At 41.5% G+C, this 19,143-nt stretch overlaps 1 protein-coding gene and 1 non-coding gene across 6 annotated transcripts in view; both read left to right on the forward strand.

Moving 5' to 3' along the window:
* Positions 1–1,239: 1,239 nt before the first annotated feature.
* Positions 1,240–19,143, forward strand: part of NNT (nicotinamide nucleotide transhydrogenase) — a 93,386-nt gene continuing 75,482 nt past the window's right edge. The window contains exons 1-5 of one of the 5 annotated variants that reach the window (XM_032851435.1): positions 1,240–1,437; positions 6,014–6,214; positions 10,436–10,665; positions 13,364–13,581; positions 16,704–16,791. In XM_032851435.1, the coding sequence (XP_032707326.1) occupies positions 6,067–6,214; positions 10,436–10,665; positions 13,364–13,581; positions 16,704–16,791 (684 nt within the window). In that variant the 5' untranslated portion in view covers positions 1,240–1,437; positions 6,014–6,066. Of the gene's footprint in view, positions 1,552–1,719; positions 1,850–2,213; positions 2,370–6,013; positions 6,215–10,435; positions 10,666–13,363; positions 13,582–16,703; positions 16,792–19,143 lie in introns of those variants that run through there. The other 4 variants (XM_032851438.1, XM_032851436.1, XM_032851434.1 and 1 more) reach the window with 4 other exon arrangements.
* Positions 12,607–12,731, forward strand: LOC116864471. The gene has a single exon (XR_004382025.1). It is a non-coding gene; the product is annotated as a small nucleolar RNA SNORA33 (small nucleolar RNA).

The raw sequence follows: 19,143 nt of genomic DNA on the forward strand, positions 1-19,143 counted from the left end.
TCTTTTCAAACAAATAAAATCTTCTTAAAAAGTATATTAAGAGGATTAGAGGGGCACCTGGGTGGCTCAGTCCTTAAGCATCTGCCTTGGGCTCAGGTCATGGTCCCAGGGCCTGGAATGGAGTTATACATCAGGCTCCCTGCTGGGAGGGAAGCCTGCTTCTCTGTCTCCCACTCTCCTTGCTTGTGTTCCCTCTCTAGCTGTGTTTCCCTCTGTCAACTAAATAAATAAAATCTTTTAAAAAATTTGTTAAGAGGATGAGAAAGAGAGAACACAAGAGTGGGGGAGGGGCAGAGGAAGAAAGAGATTCTCAAGGGGACTTCCCGCTGAGCCTGGAGCAGATGCCAGACTCATTTTCAGGACCCATGAGATCATGACTTGAGCCCAAATCAAGAGTCCTATGCTTAACTGACTGAACCCAGCAGCCGTCCACCGCCCTTATATTTTCTGAAATACGGGGCTTGTGTCCTTTCCTGTCTGTGAACTCTTTCAGAAGAAGGGCAGTGTTTTTCCTTGACATCCTCTGGATGCCAGTAGAAGTTCGTTAGTTGAATGACCTTTTATGCTGATTAAAAGCACCATATGGACGTCCTTTATTTTAAAATTTATTTGTCAGAGGGAGCGAGAGAGGGAGCAAGCACAGGCTGGGGGAGCTGCAGGCAGAGGGAGAAGCAGGCTCCCTGCCCAGCTCACTCCATCTGGGCACTCTGGGATCCGCTGGTGACCTAGGGCTGAAGGCAGACTGCAGTGTAAGAGATGTTATTAAAGGAAGGGTTTCCCTGAAGATTCTTTTTAAAGGAATATCTCTGTTTTGCCTATCTTATATATTTCACTTAAAGTAAAAAGCAGTGATCATGCTGACATTTCATGATGATTGAGCTTTGACTAAGTGAACCATTTTATGTATTTGATTCTTCTCACTTTTAATCAGAAGACACCTGCAGACTAACAGAACTATGTGGAGAGGACAGGCAGGTCCTTATGTTTTGGGGTCCTTTAATAGTTTTGGTGCCATCAACCCAGGCCATGTCCAGCCACTTCATGTCCATCTCTAGCTGCTGGATGTTAATACTACCAGCGGCACACGGCTTTCTCTGGGCCCGCCGTGGGAAGAAGAATACGTAGATGTGTGTTAATTTTTGGGCCTTGACATCGTTTCCGAAGAATTTAACTCCACCTCCCCGGGCAGAATGCAAAAACAGCGCCCTTCTTCCCGCCCTTCACTACCCCGTGACCTCCTCCCACTTGCCTTTTGGTCCGCTTCTGTTAAAGAAGTTCTGATTTTTTCCTAGACAGCTAGAGGGAAGGTACCAAAAGTGGAGTTATATTATCTCTTTATTTGCTCTGGTGGGACGCTGTAGAGGAAATCACACTTGCAGCTGGTTCTCCAGTTACAAATGTAGCGCTGCAAACTTCACCGCCCGCGCAGGGCTCCAGGTTTGATTGACAAGGACGCGCCGAGGGAAAGCGCGGAGGCGGGGCAGGGGGCCGCGGGTCGAGCCCGAGACAAAGAAGTTTTGGCTGCTACTGAGGAGTGAAGGGCCCCTTGGGGTAACTAGCTTTGAGCTCCCAGGGGGCGTTCGGCGACGTCGTGTTCTTGTCCGGAGCGAGGGAGGCAGGCACCGGGGCCGAGCGGGCTGAGGGGCGGGGTGGGGAAGGGGCGCGGGGCGGGGGAGGGGGCGCAAGAGGGAGTGGGGGGGGTGCACCGCCGTCACGTGGCCTCCGCCGCCGCGGGGTTGGGGCTGTTCTTCCGGGTTGGAGGCGCAGAGCGGTGGGGCCCGAACCCGGGTCTGCCAGCGCGGCGTCCCCCGCCGCGTGCCGCCCACGGCCGCCTGGCCTCCCAGCCAAGGTGAGCGGCGCGGCGCGGCGCGGGCCGCCCAGGGGCGGGATTGGGGCGCAGCTGGGGAGGGGCCGCGGGGGCTCGCGGGGATGGTCCGGGCCTCCGCAGTGGAGACCTGTCAAGAAGCAGAAGGGGGCGGGGTCGGCAGTGATCCCGGTGCGGGGTGCCCTGCGGCGCCCGCAGGCAAGAAGCTTGGGTCCGGAAGGAGAACCGCGCTTCGAGGGCCCTCTTTCCTGTCTCTTGCTGGGGCGACGTGGAAAGGAGTGGCCGGGTGGTTGGGAAACTGGGTACTCGCAGGGGTCAGGGGACTGGCAGCTTTGCAGGTGCAGATCTTGGAGCTTTGGGGGGGGCAGCGGGAGTCGTGCGGTGTCATTTCTGCCCGCAAGATGGGAGGAGGAGGGGAGGTCATAGAGGACTTTTGATAGAGGGTGCACCTAGAGAATTGGCAGCTGGACGCCCCGAAATTGTGCTAGAACCTTGAGGGAATTCGGGGTCGGCGATCGGCTGGAGACCTAGGTGAGCGAAAGTTGTGAGTGTGCCTGTCTGTGCGGGCTGATGGTGGTCCGGGCAAACTTCAGCCGGGCAGAGTGGGGCTCGGGTTTTGCGACCGGGAGGAGACAACGGTGGGGGCCGAGCTGATTCGAACCCTGGAGGCGGAATGTCTATTATTCGGCCTCGGCCAATCGGCTCCGGGGGAAGGTTATAAATAGCGGTCCGGTGCAGTTGCCCGTAGCGCAGCAGTTTAGTGGCCGAAGGAGAGGGGCGGTACCGGTGGGTTTGGGCGAGGTCACACTGCCTGCCAGTCTAAGCTTCTGTAGGGTATAGTGTCCTTGGTTGGTATGCTTCGATTTAAAAGCGTGACTTGTTTACGGTTGCAGGCGTCCTTTATTCGCCCTGTTGTGCAGGGCAGTCGTAAAAAGATCGCCTTGTAAGGAGTCTTGTGGGACAGACTACGTTTGGATGGGGCTTGCATGCTTTTATTTAAAATGCCCCCCTCTTCTCCATCGCACCCCCTTTATTTGCAAACCTGGCTATTTTTTTTTTAATTTATTAAATGTACAGTTTAGGATTACTTTCTTATCGGCAAGTGTGCTCAGGCTTTTTACCTTTGCTGATGGAATCAGTTTTCCACAAGGATACACAGCATTTCATTTTCAAAGGAAATTTCCTGAAACTGTAGAATGTGTTCCCTAGATACCTAGGTTTCAGGTTACCTAGCCCTAGTTATTCATTCATTCAGTCAAAAAAAACACTTGCTGTTTTCCTACTTTGTGCAAAGCTTTGGGCCAGTTAAAATACCAAAGTGAATAATAATAGCAATTAAGATAACTGTCTTTTTAATCTTCACAACCCAAAAAGGGCCTTGCTGTCATTATCATGTTAAAGGTGAGGATATCAGGTTCAGAGGAGTTAAGTGACTGACTGGCCAAGGACACAGCTAATAAATTGCAGAATGGGGGCTTAAAACCCACAGGTCACCTTGTTAGACTGTAGGCTGCCCTCTCTCTCTGCCCTCAAGAATTTTAGGGAAGATAGTTGTCCAAATCACTTACATTACGCTGCTGCACGGATGATATACTAATTTTTTTTTTCAATTTTGAGTTGTAAAGCTTTCCCCCATCTCTTCAAAGTCTCAGAAGCATGTGGATAATAAAATAGAAGAGAGCTTTTTAAGTGAAGAGAGGGGTAAATGTGACAGTTAAGCTAGTATTCTATATTTGATGGAAACAAGTACCTGTCTGTGATAACACAGTCTCAGATATTCTCTGAATATCTTTCAGGGTCATTTGTATTTGATTTAGGCTTAGTGGTAGGAACCGTTCCTGTCAATAAACTACTTTCTGATCGCTGTCTGGTTATGTTCATAACTTGATTAAGTGGAATTTTTTGGAGAGATCGGCCTCTGAAGGCCTTGTCCTTAACTGATGTCTGATGCCAGGGATCTGTTCAACATCAAATTCCCATTTTCCAACTAGGCAGGGCAGTTTTTTCCGGATTCCATGAAATAGGACTTCAGCTTTAAGGCGTAAAATCTCATCATAAAAGTTTTAGAGCCGAATGGGGGGTCTTACAAATGAGCTTTCCTATGTTTTATATATGAGCAGACTGAGGTGCAGAGAGATTCAGGTCAAGTAGGGAGTGAGTGGCAGTGGGTCTGGGTAAACCTCATCAGCCCCACGAGAACGGTGGTTGTTGGGGAGGTTGGATGATCCGAGAAGAGAAACTAGGGTAAGTGGGGAGATTGGAATAAGACTAGGTCATTGGTAATGGTAGGACAAATCTCCCTCAAGGCAAGGATTTTTTTATATCTGTATCTTTTATATATCTTTGTATCTCCCTTGGTTCTTGGCATAGATTCACTGAATGTTTTTGAATGTAGGGCTGGATTGCTCTCCATTCTCAGCCATGACTAACCCTACAAGTGACCCATGAATAAATAAGGAGAATATTTATGGGACTCAGGAATGCTTGGGATTGAAATGAAACGACATGCGGAAACACTGAAAATATAAAACCTATTCAAGGGCAAAGCATTATTCATACACATTTCTGATTGCCTGAACCAATTTCGCCGCTTCCCCTTCCTTACCTTTTTTTTGTATTACTCTCTCCATCTTAAATGTTTATTTCTTTTCTTTTTTCTGAGACCTGCAGGAATGCATAATCTCCTTCTTTGATGCCTCAAAGAACTTTGGACTTGCCTTACTCTGCTTTGTAGTGTTATTACTTGTTGATTTTTCTTATCTCAAAATGTGTGACCTATTCCAGTTTGATTTTACAGATGCTTCTAACGACTGTGCCTCTGACTAAGCTCTATATACGTGTTTGTTGAATTAAAGGGCATTTTAAGAATAAGCACCATTTGGATTAAGAATTTCCATTCCCAGTGTGGCTTTTTGGTATTTGTAAGAAGTTGCTTCAGGGAGTTGTAGCAGCAGTTCTGAGGGAGCTAGACCCTTCTTCCTCTGGATGCTGGAAGAATGCTTATGGAGGTCTTCTGGGACTGGGTCCTGGGCCCCATGAGGGCCCACATGATGGTGCAGAACTTTTAAAGTAGTTGGTGGAGTTAGCTGAGCTTGAATGATAGGGTTCCAGATCTTCCACTTTTTCCTGATTTTTAAGGAAAGAAAAGAAGGTTGGGGGTTGGGGGAACATTGGGAATCCAGGAATGGTGGGGTTACCTTCCACGTACCCCTGGGGTTCTGCCATGGAGAGCAGTGGAGGGAACCACTGAAGCTTAGGTCATCCAGCCCCGTTAGAGCTGGTGAAGAGTGGCCACTTGTGAGAACCACTGATGGAAGAGTTCCTAGTGGCACGCATACCTACAAGCACAAACTTCTGTGATAATGACATTTTCCTTTCTTTTTAAAAATTGGAGTCATAGCTCACACATGTTTAATTTTCTTTTTTTGGCGGGGGGGGATTTTATTTATTTATTTGACACAGAGAGAGAGAGTAGGCAAAGGCAGGCAGAGAGAGGGGGAAGCAAGCTCCCCGCTGAGCAGTGAGCCCGATGCATCGCTCGATCCCAGGACCCTGAGATCATGAACTGGGCCGAAGGCAGAGGCTTAACCCACTGAGCCACCGAGGTGCCCCATGTTTAATTTTCTTAAGATGTGCACTTGGCAAACATGCATCTCATGTTCACTTATCTCAATTCAGGGGGTCTTACAGGATAAGCATCTTGCTGTACTGACTAGGTTGCCAGTGTTTTCTGTTCAACATGGTGGCTAAGTAGGTTGCTATTATACAGTATTATAGACAATTTAAGGGAAATTCAAGGGTACCTGTGTAATTTTTGTTGAACATGCAGACTTAGAAGGTAACTTTTCCGTTAGATGTGACTAACTCTAGCAATTTTCTTTTTTAGCTTTCCAGCTACATTAGGGATCAATTAGACTTAGGTGATTGAGGCTTAGAATTGATAATAGGTTTAGAACCACAATTTAAGTGGGAAAATGAATTCCAAGTTTTAAATATCTGAGTTGGAAACAAACTTTTGAAGCATCTTCTGTAAGTAAAGGATTCGGCAAATAAATTCATCTTAGGTGCCCACACACAACTTTTATATTCCAAGCTCTTTGAATTAGTATTTTTAAAAATGTTTTTGATGGTCAAATGACAAAGTATGTTTTTCTTAGCACATAAATGCTTTATTTTCTTTCCTTTTAGTATTTTACTGTCAAGGAAATTTGGCATCCAGAAAGTTGGGAGCTCATACGAACATGGCGAGTCTACTGAAAACCATGGTGACTGGCTGTTCATGTCCGTTACTTAGCAGTTTGGGGTCCTATAAGGTTATACCTGGGAAGAAGGATTTTTTACGAACATTTCATGCTCATCAGGCACTGTGGTGTACATCTGGAAAACCAGGTAAAGTCTCACGTCAATTTATGTAAATCAAACCTTCAAATTGTAGAAGCTAATAGATATTCTGATGGTTGATAAAAGGAAAGACATGGAATGTGATAGCCTGGTGTTTGTGAGTCATTATTTTGCATTAAAGAAAGCCTAAGGAGTGCTTTTTTATATTTTCCATGTATAGAAGTTACTGATCATCAGTGCTAATAGAAAAGAAAAGAAAATAGAAAAAGAGGAACAATAAACCAGTTGAGTTGTATCCGGGAAGCTATTGCTCAGCGTGAACGTTTCTCCTAGCAGCTCTTCCTCTTTCCTTGTTAGTACTGAGGAATTGTAACATACATGGCTCATCTCTGCTCAAGAATTAGCAACAAGTATGTGAATTAATCTGAAGTAGTGCTTCTTAGTTTAGTGAATGGCAACTTCATCTCAGTTGCTCAGTTCAGAAACCTTGGGGTCATCCTAGATCTTCATAGAGGTATGGGTCAGCTGTATCTTGTATTTGAGTCTATTCTCACCATCACTGCTATTATCGTCCTGTTCCATGGCACCATCACCTGTCCCTGGGACTACTGTGGTAGGCTTCTAAATGCGCTCTATGCTTTCTGCCTCTGCTCCCACTACAGTCTGTTCTCTACACAACAGCATCATCTTTTAAAAATGAAAGATCATGTACTTTTCTATTCAAAATTTGCCAGTGTCCTAGCCCATGCAGAGTTAAGAGCTGAAGTCTTTCAGTAGCCTACAAGGCCTTCCCTGCTAGGATCCCCACGCTGCTGTTCTAGTGTACAGGCCAAAAGGAGAAGCTAAATAAGGGCTTTCTAAGCTGAGTGAGATCCCTTTATGCACTTTGCACAAAGGCCCTCCTAGGACTCTGTCTATACCTCATTGGCCAAAACTGAGATAGGTGGCCATTATGTGGTTGTAAGGGAGACTTGGACATAAAAGAGGTCCTTTGTTCTAGATGATGACATATTCCACTAAAATTGGCATTTTTTAACTAAGGTGGAAGAACAGGATGGATATTTGGGGGGGGGGTAACCTACAGTCTTTGTCACATAGAATAATGCCCTTCTTTTTAAGTTTGTAGGACTCTTTGCATTTGGGATCCCAACACTGCTATGCTTTTTTAGTTCTTAGGTCTGTCTATCACAGAATTCACAGCCTCTTTTCTTGTTCTCACATGGCAAGTGACTCTTGGCCGGGTACCTGACCCTGCGACTCCTCAGTTTTATGTTCAGATTTTTATTTTATTTTAGGTGTTCTAGAAAGCCAAGTGATCCAAGTGTGAGAAAACTGTGTGTAAGATAAAAGTAAGTAACTGCATTGAGGATGTGAGAATTGTCCTTGCGAATAAAGGCTGGACATCAAGATCTCTATAGCAACTATGCAGGAGACTTGTTTATTCAATTTCTGGCTCTTGACTATTTCCTAGATAATTCCTTTTTATATCTAAAAGATAAGGATTCTATTTAAAATATATAACACCACAATTTCATTACCACATTGAAAAGCATGGACAGTAACCCAGTTAGTATTCATTTTTTTTTTCCATTTTTTTTATGGTTGCCTTACCCAAATAATGATCCAAACAAGGTCCATATGTTGTATTTGCTCGCTACATCTCTTCTTTTGTTCTCTGTGCTTCCCTTTTTCTCCTTTTAATTTATTTGTTGAAGAATATCACTGTTGCCTTGCAGAATTTCACATTCTAGATTTAGCTGATGGAATTCCCTTGGTCTTATTTATCCAGTTCCTCTGTCCCTTGTATTTTCTGTGCCATTTGGCTAGATCTAGAGGTTTGATCAGACTCAGGTTTCCGTTTTTTGGGCAGGAATGCTTCATAGGTGATGCTGTGTATGATCTATTGCATTACATCAAGAAGATTAATCAGTGAGTTTAGATGTTGTTGGTATCCATCTATTAAGAAGTTCCCATCAGTGTTTCATTCAAAGGCTATACAGCTGTTTAATGATCATTAACTAAATCCATGGTTTCATGGGGAGTTTTAAAATGGTGATAATGCTATCATTTTATCTCCATATAGAGCTAGAATTTTTCTGTAAGAAAAACTTTCCCTCTATTATTTAGTTACCCTGAGGTTGCGATGGTGAGGTGGGATGAATGTTGGATTCTGTCCCATTATTTACTAGTTTTGGTAATAATGTCTTGGTACCCTTAAGTATTAGTTGTCTATTTCTGCTATAACAAGTGATCACAAATATACTGGCTTCATATGACACAAATGTATTGTCTTGCACTCCTGGAAGCCAAAGTCTAGAATGGCTCTCACTAGGTTTATATCAAGGTGTTGGTGGGGCTGTATTCCTTCTGGAGGCTTTAGAGGGAGGTCTTTTTCCTTACCTTGTCCAGCTTTTGGAAGCCGCTTGCATTCTTTGGCTCGTGGCCCCCACTTCCATAGCATCTTCAAATTACTGTTTGACTCTGACTCTTCCTTCTTTTTCCATAGTTAAGGACCCTTCTGAGTGCATCGGGCCCACCCAGATAATCCAGGATAATCTCCTTGTTTCAGGGCCACTTGATTAGCAACCTTAATTCATCTGCTACCCTGATTCTCCTTTGGTGTGTATCCTAACACATCCACAGGTTCTGAGGATTAGACTGTGGCTGTCTTTGGGAGACCGTTACTCTGCTTTCTACACATCTGCTAAAGTTGGCCAGTGAAGCTTTTTAAAAATACTTGTTTTTTGAGTATCATGACTAACTCACTTGGATGTGTTTTATTATATTGCAATTAATTATTCTCTTTCCTGCTCAGATTGCTTCTTATTTGGCCAAGTGGATGCCCTTTCAGGTTGGCTCCTAAATCTTCCTTCATCTTTGGTAGCTTCCTTGACTTATGGTATATAGGGCCTAGGTAATCTGAGGTTGTCAGATAAGTAAACTCCAAATGTGATTTAACTTTGCACATCCATGCAAAATATTTTCCAGCTTTCTATTATTTTCCTCCCTCTTCTTCAAGTAGAGGGTAAGATTCATCATATTTTTGCCTTTGGCTTACTATCAGTTATTACTGCTTATGGAGTATGGGGTCTAAGACTGTGATCAAGTGAAGGTATTTTTAGGTTGACTTCATTTCTCTAAGGCCTCACGTAATGATTATTGTTATTCTGTGGAGATAATTTTTTTATTATGTATATTTAGAGTTTAAGTTGTTAGAGTAGATTTCTAAACTTTAATAAAACATATAGAAGCAGATCTTTATTTAAAAAAAAAATCTATGCCTGCATGTTGAGTAAAACAACAGAAGAAAGTAATCTACTTTAGCTAAAGCTGTTCAGAACCATCTATAAATACTTTACGTATATCATACAGGCTGTTTTGGTTTGCAAGGAACAGGATCCCATTAGGATATATTTTGTGATGAGGGTTTATTGTATGTGTTCTTGTTCCTGTTCATATACTTCTTGGAAAAGTAGAATGTTCTTCTGGATTTCATAGCTATGGCTCATCTTTCCTCTTGTATCGCCACTCCTGATGTTTCTACTGCTGTTGCTGTATACCTTCCTTTGATTACCTCATGACTGCTTACAAATAGCTTCTGTACCATTTACTCCCTCTGTCCTTTTCTGTGGCTCTCAGACTCCCTGAGAAAGAACCTGACTGGATCATCACTGGCCAACATAGAGTGTCCTTGGGCAGTTCCTGTGTAAGTCACATCAGAGGCGTCTGGCCTGTAGACTGTTATCTTTGACCCAGCTGTGGATCCCTGGTCTGATCAGCTGTGGCCAAGAATGTAGGGTCTCAGGAAATCTTGGAAATTTCCCTTGGAAATCTATGAGGTATTTCTTACGTTCAAATTGCCAGGAAGAAAACTCTTGAGTGTGGCAGGCCACCAAAATGTCTAGTATAGGGTAGTTCTTCAAAAACAGCAAATTACTTCTGTCTTCCTTAAAGGTAAGGATAAGGAGACCATAAATCCCAGAGGGGTAGTTTGAAGAGTGGAATTTGCCTGTTGATTGATTTTTCACAACCCATTTCCCCCCCTAAGGCTAAACTAATCTAGTCATGTGCCTTGAAGAGAGCCATTTGGCTAAATGAAATATTTGGGTATTTTCTGGGGAGCGGGCATAAATATTTTCCATCATTGATAAAAAAAACTCAGTGTGACTATGAAGTGGGAACATTATGTTGAGCTGTAACTTGTATGTGTAGTATATTTTGAACAAACTGCCTATTTTTGTTTTTATGTTGTTTTTTTTACCTTTGTAGGAATTCCATATAAACAACTGACTGTTGGCGTCCCCAAAGAGATTTTCCAAAATGAGAAGCGGGTGGCCTTGTCTCCTGCTGGTGTTCAGGCCTTGGTCAAGCAGGGCTTTAGTGTTGTCGTGGAATCAGGTGCTGGTGAAGCTTCCAAGTTTTCTGATGATCACTACAGAGCAGCAGGTGCCCACATCCAAGGGGTGAAGGAAGTGCTGGCTTCTGATTTGGTGGTCAAAGTAATTATTCTTTTCCCCCCTCATTTATGGCATGCTGATTTTTAAAAAACTTTTCATAAGAAAATTATATTACTCTATTGCTATGTCTCTTCATATTTTCAAACAATGCCCTTTCTCAGAGAAATCCTTGCATGTTCTGAATATTCTTCATATTCCAGTAGAACTTTTATCAGGCAGTGTGATCCATGGTTAACCACGAGGGGGAGAAAGTGATCTTCCTTTTTACATTTGTCGTGTGGGAATTCCCTTCTTTTTGGCTGGGGAGAATTTGCACTTCTGGTTCATATATATCTAAAATACCAACAGGTGAGTATTTAACTGCTACTGGAATAGAAAAAAGGCATGGAATTCCTCCTGGGACTGAATGTACAGTGATGTTCTGATACATAGAAGGAACAGTGAGGTAATTGACATAAATGCTATTTCTAGAGAGGGCAGCGCTGCCCTGGATAAAGCAACATGGGGTTGAGTGGAGAGTAGCCATACCTACTTTAATAAAAAGTTTCAATATACAATAGAATCTCTGTGCTGAAGAACTTTAGATGTAAAACCTAAAGTAAAAATTCATATAGAGAAAGGAAGAGATTGCATCCCAAGTCTAGCAGAGATAATTACTAGAGGGGAGCATTAACTTAAATCCTAAGCCTTCTGCAACCAAAATAAGGAGGAAAATAGGGATCATAGAAGCATGATCATTAGGCTGAAAGAAGCTCCTTACTTTTTCAGGAAACAGGAGCTGTGTGTGTGTGTGTGTGTGTGTGTGAGTGTGTGCGTGTGTGTGTATTAATTTTTTTTTTAAGATTTTATTTATTTATTTGACAGACAGAGATCACAGGTAGGCAGAGAGACAGGCAGAGAGGAGGAAGCAGGCTCCCCGCTGAGCAGAGAGCCCGATGCGGGGCTCGATCCTAGGACCCTGGGATCATGACCCAAGCCGAAGGCAGAGGCTTTAACCCACTGGGCCACCCAGGCGCCCCTGTGTATTAATTTCTGAGATGAATCAGTCACATAATTTTTTTCATAATCTCTACTGAATAACTTGGGTAGAGTCTTAGTGATTTTTGCAGAAGACACAAAATTTTTTGCTATAGACGTTAATAGTAAAATTTATGGTACATAGGTAAGTTGCAATTCAACTAAAGCTTTTAGAATGTTTAGGTGTGCAGATGCTTGGTGATATACTTAGTATATTAAAAGAGCTTAGATAGAAAAATAAGTATAATCCATTCCAATATCTGATCTAGGGATCAAAAACTTTTGAGACGTCCCACAGTAAAGGGTTGGTAGGGTACACATAAGTTTTGGAAATGCTTTGTGTTCTTATTAGAGACTCAGTGTGTAGGAGCATGTTAAAAGCATTGAGAGACCTTATAATATTGAAACTAATATAACTCTGTGCTTGCATTAATAAACTACTTGGCTTTGGGACCCATTTTTTTTTTAATCAAGACTTTACTATCTTGTGGAACTAGTGATCTAAAAAGCACATTCAGGGAAACATTCTATTGACTTAAATCACTCAGATGCCAGCTGTTTCAGCTGAGCATTTGATAGGGGCCAGGAGCATTAATGCAAAGTTGTCCTCTAATTTTTATTAAATCTATATTATAGATTCTCACTGAGGAAAAATAGACCTTGCCAGAGAGTCTTAATTAAGTCCAGAACCTTAATTAATTAATTAAAATTACATGCATCACTTGAACAGCAACTGACATGGGAGTAACCAATAATGGTGTCTCATAGGTAAATTGAGATGAAATGCTGTGGAATGAAAGTATTGACCCAGTGTCCGTGTTTCTGTTTCCTTTTAAAATGTTAGTACCCGAGCTATTGTTTTCTGGGCTTACTTGTCTAAGAACACGGCTGCGAAATGAGAGCTAATGAAAGGATACATGTTAATTGGAGACTGATTTTTAAACTTGGATATAAAACACATTTTAAAAGCCAGCCAATGAATTGGCTTACCTGAATGCCTGCAGGAACTTCGGAAAAGCTGGTGGTAGTAAGCCATGTTACCGGCTTTACAGACAATGAAGTCATTAAGGTCCCTGAAAATGGCTATAAGAAATTAAAAAAAAAAAAAAGAGAGAGAGAAAAGGCACATTTTAAAAATCTTTCTAGGTGGAATTAAAAAAAAAATGTGGTTTCAGAACATGGACATTTTGAAACTTCCTAACATATGGTGTGTATGTTCATTGACTTATTTGATACTTCTTCCCAGGACAGAGTTGCTTTTTGCTTAAGTGCAATTCAGCAAGGCTACTAGTTTGAATAGTGTTCATCCATAAATATTCTCCTGGAATTTTAAGGTGACATAAATCTATAGGTATGACAGTGGAGAGTTTAGGTTATACTGTTCTTAACTTCTTGACACTCCAGATGTTTGTGCTTGCCGAAATTTGCAAGAATCAAAGAACACACAACAAAAAATCCCTGTCCATTTTTTCTAATATCTCTTAATCTTACCAGAATAATAGTATGCTCTGTACTCAGACCAGTTCATAGGTCATCAATCAGAGGACAGATGGCAAAGATCTTTGTGTTCCTTACCTCATTTAGGTATTTAATCAGAAATTTATTGCCGAAAGATGACTTCTGGAGTGTTAATTATGGCTTATTATTTACATTGTCCTAGTTACTTCAAAATATGATAAAGATATTTATATTTTTAATCAGTGATGTGACTTTTTTCCCTCAGGTACGAGCCCCCATGGTTAACCCAACCTTAGGTGTTCATGAAGCTGACCTTTTAAAGACATCGGGAACACTGATTAGCTTTATTTACCCAGCCCAAAATCCAGACTTGCTAAATAAACTTTCTGAAAGAAAAACTACAGTTTTGGCAATGGACCAGGTTCCAAGAGTCACAATTGCTCAGGGCTATGACGCGCTAAGCTCCATGGCCAACATTGCCGGGTATGTCGATTCTTTTCCATTTCAGTCGAACAAAAGTACAGTGGTGCTCTAGAAACATGCTCATTGTAGCTCTACTCTCTTACAGGGATCTTACCTGTAATCATTGTTGGAGATCGCAGCTTTTTGAAAGTTTGCTTATTTTTAAGGCTTGTTTTATTTTTTCAAAGTTATAGGAAATGACTTTTCATGTTATAGTCCGCTCTGCACCCTTTTTTAGTCTTCATAGGTAGAAACCTTATTTCCTTGCACTGAGCAAATGATTATGAAATTATTTGTATGAAGAATAGACTCTCTTCTACATATGTGTGGATACATGAAATGCCTATTTTTAGATATGTTGTGATATGTGATATGTTGAGATGGCTATTTTTTTTCAAGTTTTATTGAGAGATGATTGACTTATAACCTTGTCTAAGTTTAAGGGATAAACATAATGATTTGATATATCAGTATATTGTGAAATGATTACCACAGTAAGTTTAGTTAATATAAATGGCTATTTTTATAGGTAAAAAAAATGGTTGGATATTGGCAGTTTCATATGGTTCAACCTAATGTATACATGTTAGTATTTGCCATTTTAATTAGGTTTTACTTAGGTAAATTCATAAACTATTTAATGAATACGGAAAATGTCTGGACTTGAAGAAGTTTCATTTGCTGTCAAAACCCACATTGCTAACTGAGGGCTAACTATGTCCTCTTATCTTTGCCTGCCACTCATATGTTCCCCGGGTACTGGCTGGAGTGCTGTGTAGAGAGGAGACTAAGGCACTTTCTGCTCGGAGGAATGTGGCTCAGACTGAGGAATCGTGCCTGCCCTGGGGAGGGATGGGAGTAGCTGTATGAGTGTAGCCTATTGCTGACTTTGCTAGAGAGTGGGAAAAATCTGGAAATAGATGATGCTTCTGAAATGACCGCCTCTAAGAGACTAGTTGAATTAGGTTTTAAGCATGAAAATCATTGGTAGTGACAATTTGCTAATATGAATGAGGCACCAACAGATGAAAATGGTTAAATAAACAGTGCTTGAAAGCGAGACTAACTTGAATAAAGCTTTTTATGGCCTTACACATGAACTGTAGTTTTTCTTAGGTTTTATATCTTAGATGTAGTGTGTCAAATAGGCCAATAGAGCAAATAGATTCTACTTTGGGTTTCAGCTGTCCGTTTTTTATAGAAAAGCGGAAAACAGAATGGACAAATTAAAAACACATTTTGTTATTCTTACTATGGTATGGCAAATGGTTGGTTTGGAAGATGATTTTTGTGATATAAAGTATATACCAAAGGACAGAATTTTTGCCATATTATTTAGTTTGTAGAAAAGTTACATTAGGTATTGTGGGACTAAAAATTTCCTGTAGAATGGCTCTAGATCAGTGGTTTTTAACTATGGAATCTTTTGAGCAAATGAAATATTATGAGGTGATATTAACAAATCCAGGAAGAGCAGAGTGGCCTTTCTTAAATTGAGGGATGAAGGGGTGTCCAGAAACATGTTTATTCTCTACCCTTCCTGGAATGGCTCCAGAGCTGGCTGAAATTTGAACCTTTGGGGATTTATGGGGCACAATGTAAAGAATCACTCTCTTATGTCCTGATCTGATATATACAAAGGTCATAGTTGCAGGTGAATCTTCTGGTATACTTATCCGCACAGTATGTGACAAATCACTGTCTAACTCACACACATAGCCATGTTACAGTGAGGACACACTCCTTCCAGTTCACTGTTGTTCTTCTGGGCTATTTTGTTCTCATCAAAAAAAGGACAAACTGTCACTACTTTTCCCCCCTCAACGTTTTCTTGTACATTTCCTGTGTGCTCCATCTCATTTTTGTTATTTTTTCAGCATAGCAACTGAATCTTTTGAAATATTCCAGTGTCTTACAGTGGCCTTTGAATCTTTATTATGTTTGCTTTTTGAAAATTTCTATGACTTGGATTCAAAAGTAAGACTAGCAAATAATGTAATCTCTAAAATACTGTTTTCCTGCTATAATAATATTTAACTTAAAGTAATAGTGGTTACCATTTTATACTTTTGCATCCATTATCTTATCAAGTATTATTTTATAAAAAATAGGAGCAGGGAAAGGTTTTCTTGTCAGCTAGCAAGTAGATCTTATTACACACTTGCATCGTGATTTTAATTGTGTGTATGTTATCAAGCGAGACTGTAGAAGTGTCTTTAAGGTATTAAATGATCTGAAAATGAACTTACTCTAATATGTTAAAAAGTCCTAGTAAGGGAAATTGATATATCTTACTAGTTTTCTTGCACAGAGTATTTCTTTAGTCAGAAACACTAATATTTACCAAGCATTTATTTTGGCGGGCTTTGTGCCAAGACCTTCACCTGCATTATTCCATTTAGTCCTTGCAACAACACTAAGAGACAGATGCTTTTTTCCCCCACTCTATAGACGAGGAAACCAAGGATTAGAGAATTACAAAAATTTACCCAAGGTCACAAAGCCTGGTTAGTGGTAGAATTGGGACCTGAGCTGAGGGCAGTCTGTCTCAGCATCCCATGCTTTCAACCACTAGTGATCAAGGGAAGTGTTTTGTTCGTTTGTTTGTTTTAAATTCCCTGACTCTCTCTGTGTCTCTTTTTACTCATCTATAAAATGAAGATAGTAACAGTACCTTTCTGCAGGATTGTGGTGGAGGTTAAAGGAGTAGGTATCCATACGACAGTGAGAATGATTTTTGACAGGTTTCATGCCTTAAAACCTAATTCAACTAGTCTCTTAGAGGCGGTGATTTCAGAAGCATCATCTATTTCCAGATTTTTCCCACTCTCTAGCAAAGTCAGGAACAGGCTACACTCATACAGCTACTCCTATCCCTCCCCAGGGCAGGCACGATTCCTCAGTCTGAGCCACATTCCTCCGAGCAGAAAGTGCCTTAGTCTCCTCTCTACACAGCCTTAGTCTCCCCTCTACACAGTACCCAGGGAACATGTGAGTGTACTAGTGTCCTAGTGTACTAGTATGTAGAGTACTAGAAAACGTTAGTGACTTTTCTTTGACTATTAAAGAAAGCTTAATTGGCAAGGTAGGATAATAGAGGAGTCTAAGATCTTTCATTTCATGGAAATATTTATTTTTTTCAGTTATAAAGCTGTTGTACTAGCAGCAAATCATTTCGGACGGTTTTTTACTGGTCAGATCACAGCTGCTGGAAAAGTTCCTCCAGCTAAGGTAGGAAAAACTTTGCATGTTTCTTCATAATATGAATGGGTGAAAAGTGAGGGTAGGTGTAGTACTAAATAGTACTAAACTACAGTTGTTTTAAAGGTTTTGTTCCGTGTTGACTTCACACTAATAACCCTGTGGCACATACGGACACATGGTGGAGCCTCAAGGCTGTTTACGGATGCTTGACAGAAAAGAATTTGGACATTTCTGTGTTTTTCCATTTTCGACTTACTAACTTGAATTCTTGGAGGTGTTTTGGGTAACTCGTTCTGTGTAGCATGTTTATTACTGATTTAAAAAAAAAAGCTTCAAGATACCATTCAGTAAGTTCTCGATTTCACAATGTTGTGACACTTGGTTCATAGGAAAGATTGTCTTAGTTCAGCAAATTCTCGATTTTCCAGCTGTTACATTTCACTCACAGAAAAGATTGTCTTAGTTTTTTCCCTTTTCTTCAAAAATGGGTTAAGAGGAGGGGGGAGGGAAGGGAGGTGGCGTAATCCCGTCCTTGGCAGAGAGAAGGGGTGTGATTTCTTTAATCTGGATTGAAAGCTGAGAGGAGCCGTTGATGAGCTGTGGGGATGGCTGGGTGGAAGAAGATATTGCTTCGAAACCCTTCAAACCTGCATCCACTAAATGACAGTGTAAGCACATTGTCTGGTTAGAGGAAATAGGACTGAAGAGTATGTCTGTAGGTACAGGTTTCCTTAGTGCTTCCTGCTTTTAAGTACTTTATTATACAAACTGAGAACTCATATGAGCTAAATCTCCCAGAAAAAAATGAAAGGGAAAAAAAAGATATGGCAGCTTTGAGGAATCTAGTGGTATATTGCTTTAAAAAAAGGCCAGGTGAGGAAAATGGCAAGTGGTTTAAATGGAGGCCAGAATACACAGCAAGGAAATTTAGCAAAAATAACAGGGATGTGACATATGAAGGGATTACATTTTTTGGGGGGGTGGGTGGAGTTTATTTATTTAAATCATCTCTACACCCAGTGGGGCTCGAACTCATGACCCCAAGACCAAGAGTCACGTGTTCTTCTGACTGAACCAGCCAGGTGCCCCTGAAGTGATTCCGTTTGATTTCTTTGTCAGGATCGAAAGAGTAGGCCTGGCACTCATGGCAGCCAGCAGTTCAAGGTTGTTTTTTAACTGGCTGAATGCTTTGATGCACAAACCTGTTACTCAGTTTTGGTTAGACTCTTTCCTGAAGTATATGGAAACTGAGAGGAAAGCTGGGAATATATTAGAGATTAAAATGTGAAACAGAAGACGAGAGGCTTAAAGGAAGGAGAATCAATCAGCCTTTAGAAGGTAGAAAAGAGACTGTCTTTACTGAGAATTTAAACTGCAGCTTAAGGGACTGTGGTCATCTGTCAGAAATAGTTTTCTGGTATTGAAGAATTAGACACTAGGGGGGCATATCATTCCTATAAATATGGAGGGTTCTTACTTGTCTAGAATGAGCTAACAAGCATCGTTTGATGGCTTATGATATGTCAGGCACTATTCTGGAAGCTGTGGAATGAACAAGGCAAATGAGATCCCTACCACATGAAACCTACACTCTAGTAGGGGCCACAGCGAGGCGATAAATCAAATAAATATAAGAGATAATCTTAAACATGAAAGGACCAGGATGATGTGATAGTAAGTTGTGGGGGCCAACTGCTTTCACTAGGGCAGTGGGAAGGCTCCTTTGACACTTGAGCTGAGACCTAAAGGATGGCGAGAAACGAACCAGGTATTCAGGATTTCAGGCAAAGGGCCCAGCACCTATGAAGCCCTATGAAGGTGAAACAGAGAAGGATAAAGAAGGCTATTGGTCTTGAGTGCGGTGAACAAGGTGGGGAGTGATGTGCGTTGGTGGAAAGGTAGGTTGGAGCTGGATGACGTTGGGCTTCTCTTGTCAGCCTTGCTCAGATTCTCTTACAGCTGACGGAAATGTCTGATTCAGGGTCATTTTGGAAAAACTCACTTTTGCTTCTGTGTCTCTACTGTCCCATAGAACACTTCACTTCTGACACTTCTGGTCACCCAATGTGTGGGGTTTTCTCTACACCGAGCAACTCTGTGACACCAGCAGTGTGTCCCACAACTTATTTCTAATACCGTCTCCTTGGGGGTAGTGTGCGATCCACAGGTAGAGGGCTCAGTCCCCCAAGGCTGCCCTCACCCCCTTCACATGCCATCGCCAAGTCCAGGTTGTTACAGACAGACTGACTGTAAATCATTCAGAGGTTCCCATGATCCTTTCCCTGGGTTCAGTTAATTTGCTAGAACTGCTCACAGAACTCAGGAAATTTATAGAAGGTTATGATAACGGGTACAGATGATCTTCCAGATGGAAGAGAT

The sequence above is a fragment of the Lontra canadensis genome, unplaced genomic scaffold (assembly GCF_010015895.1).
Source record: "Lontra canadensis isolate GAN:19392208 unplaced genomic scaffold, GSC_riverotter_1.0 scaffold5, whole genome shotgun sequence".
In the NCBI taxonomy this organism is placed as follows: Eukaryota; Metazoa; Chordata; class Mammalia; order Carnivora; family Mustelidae; genus Lontra; species Lontra canadensis.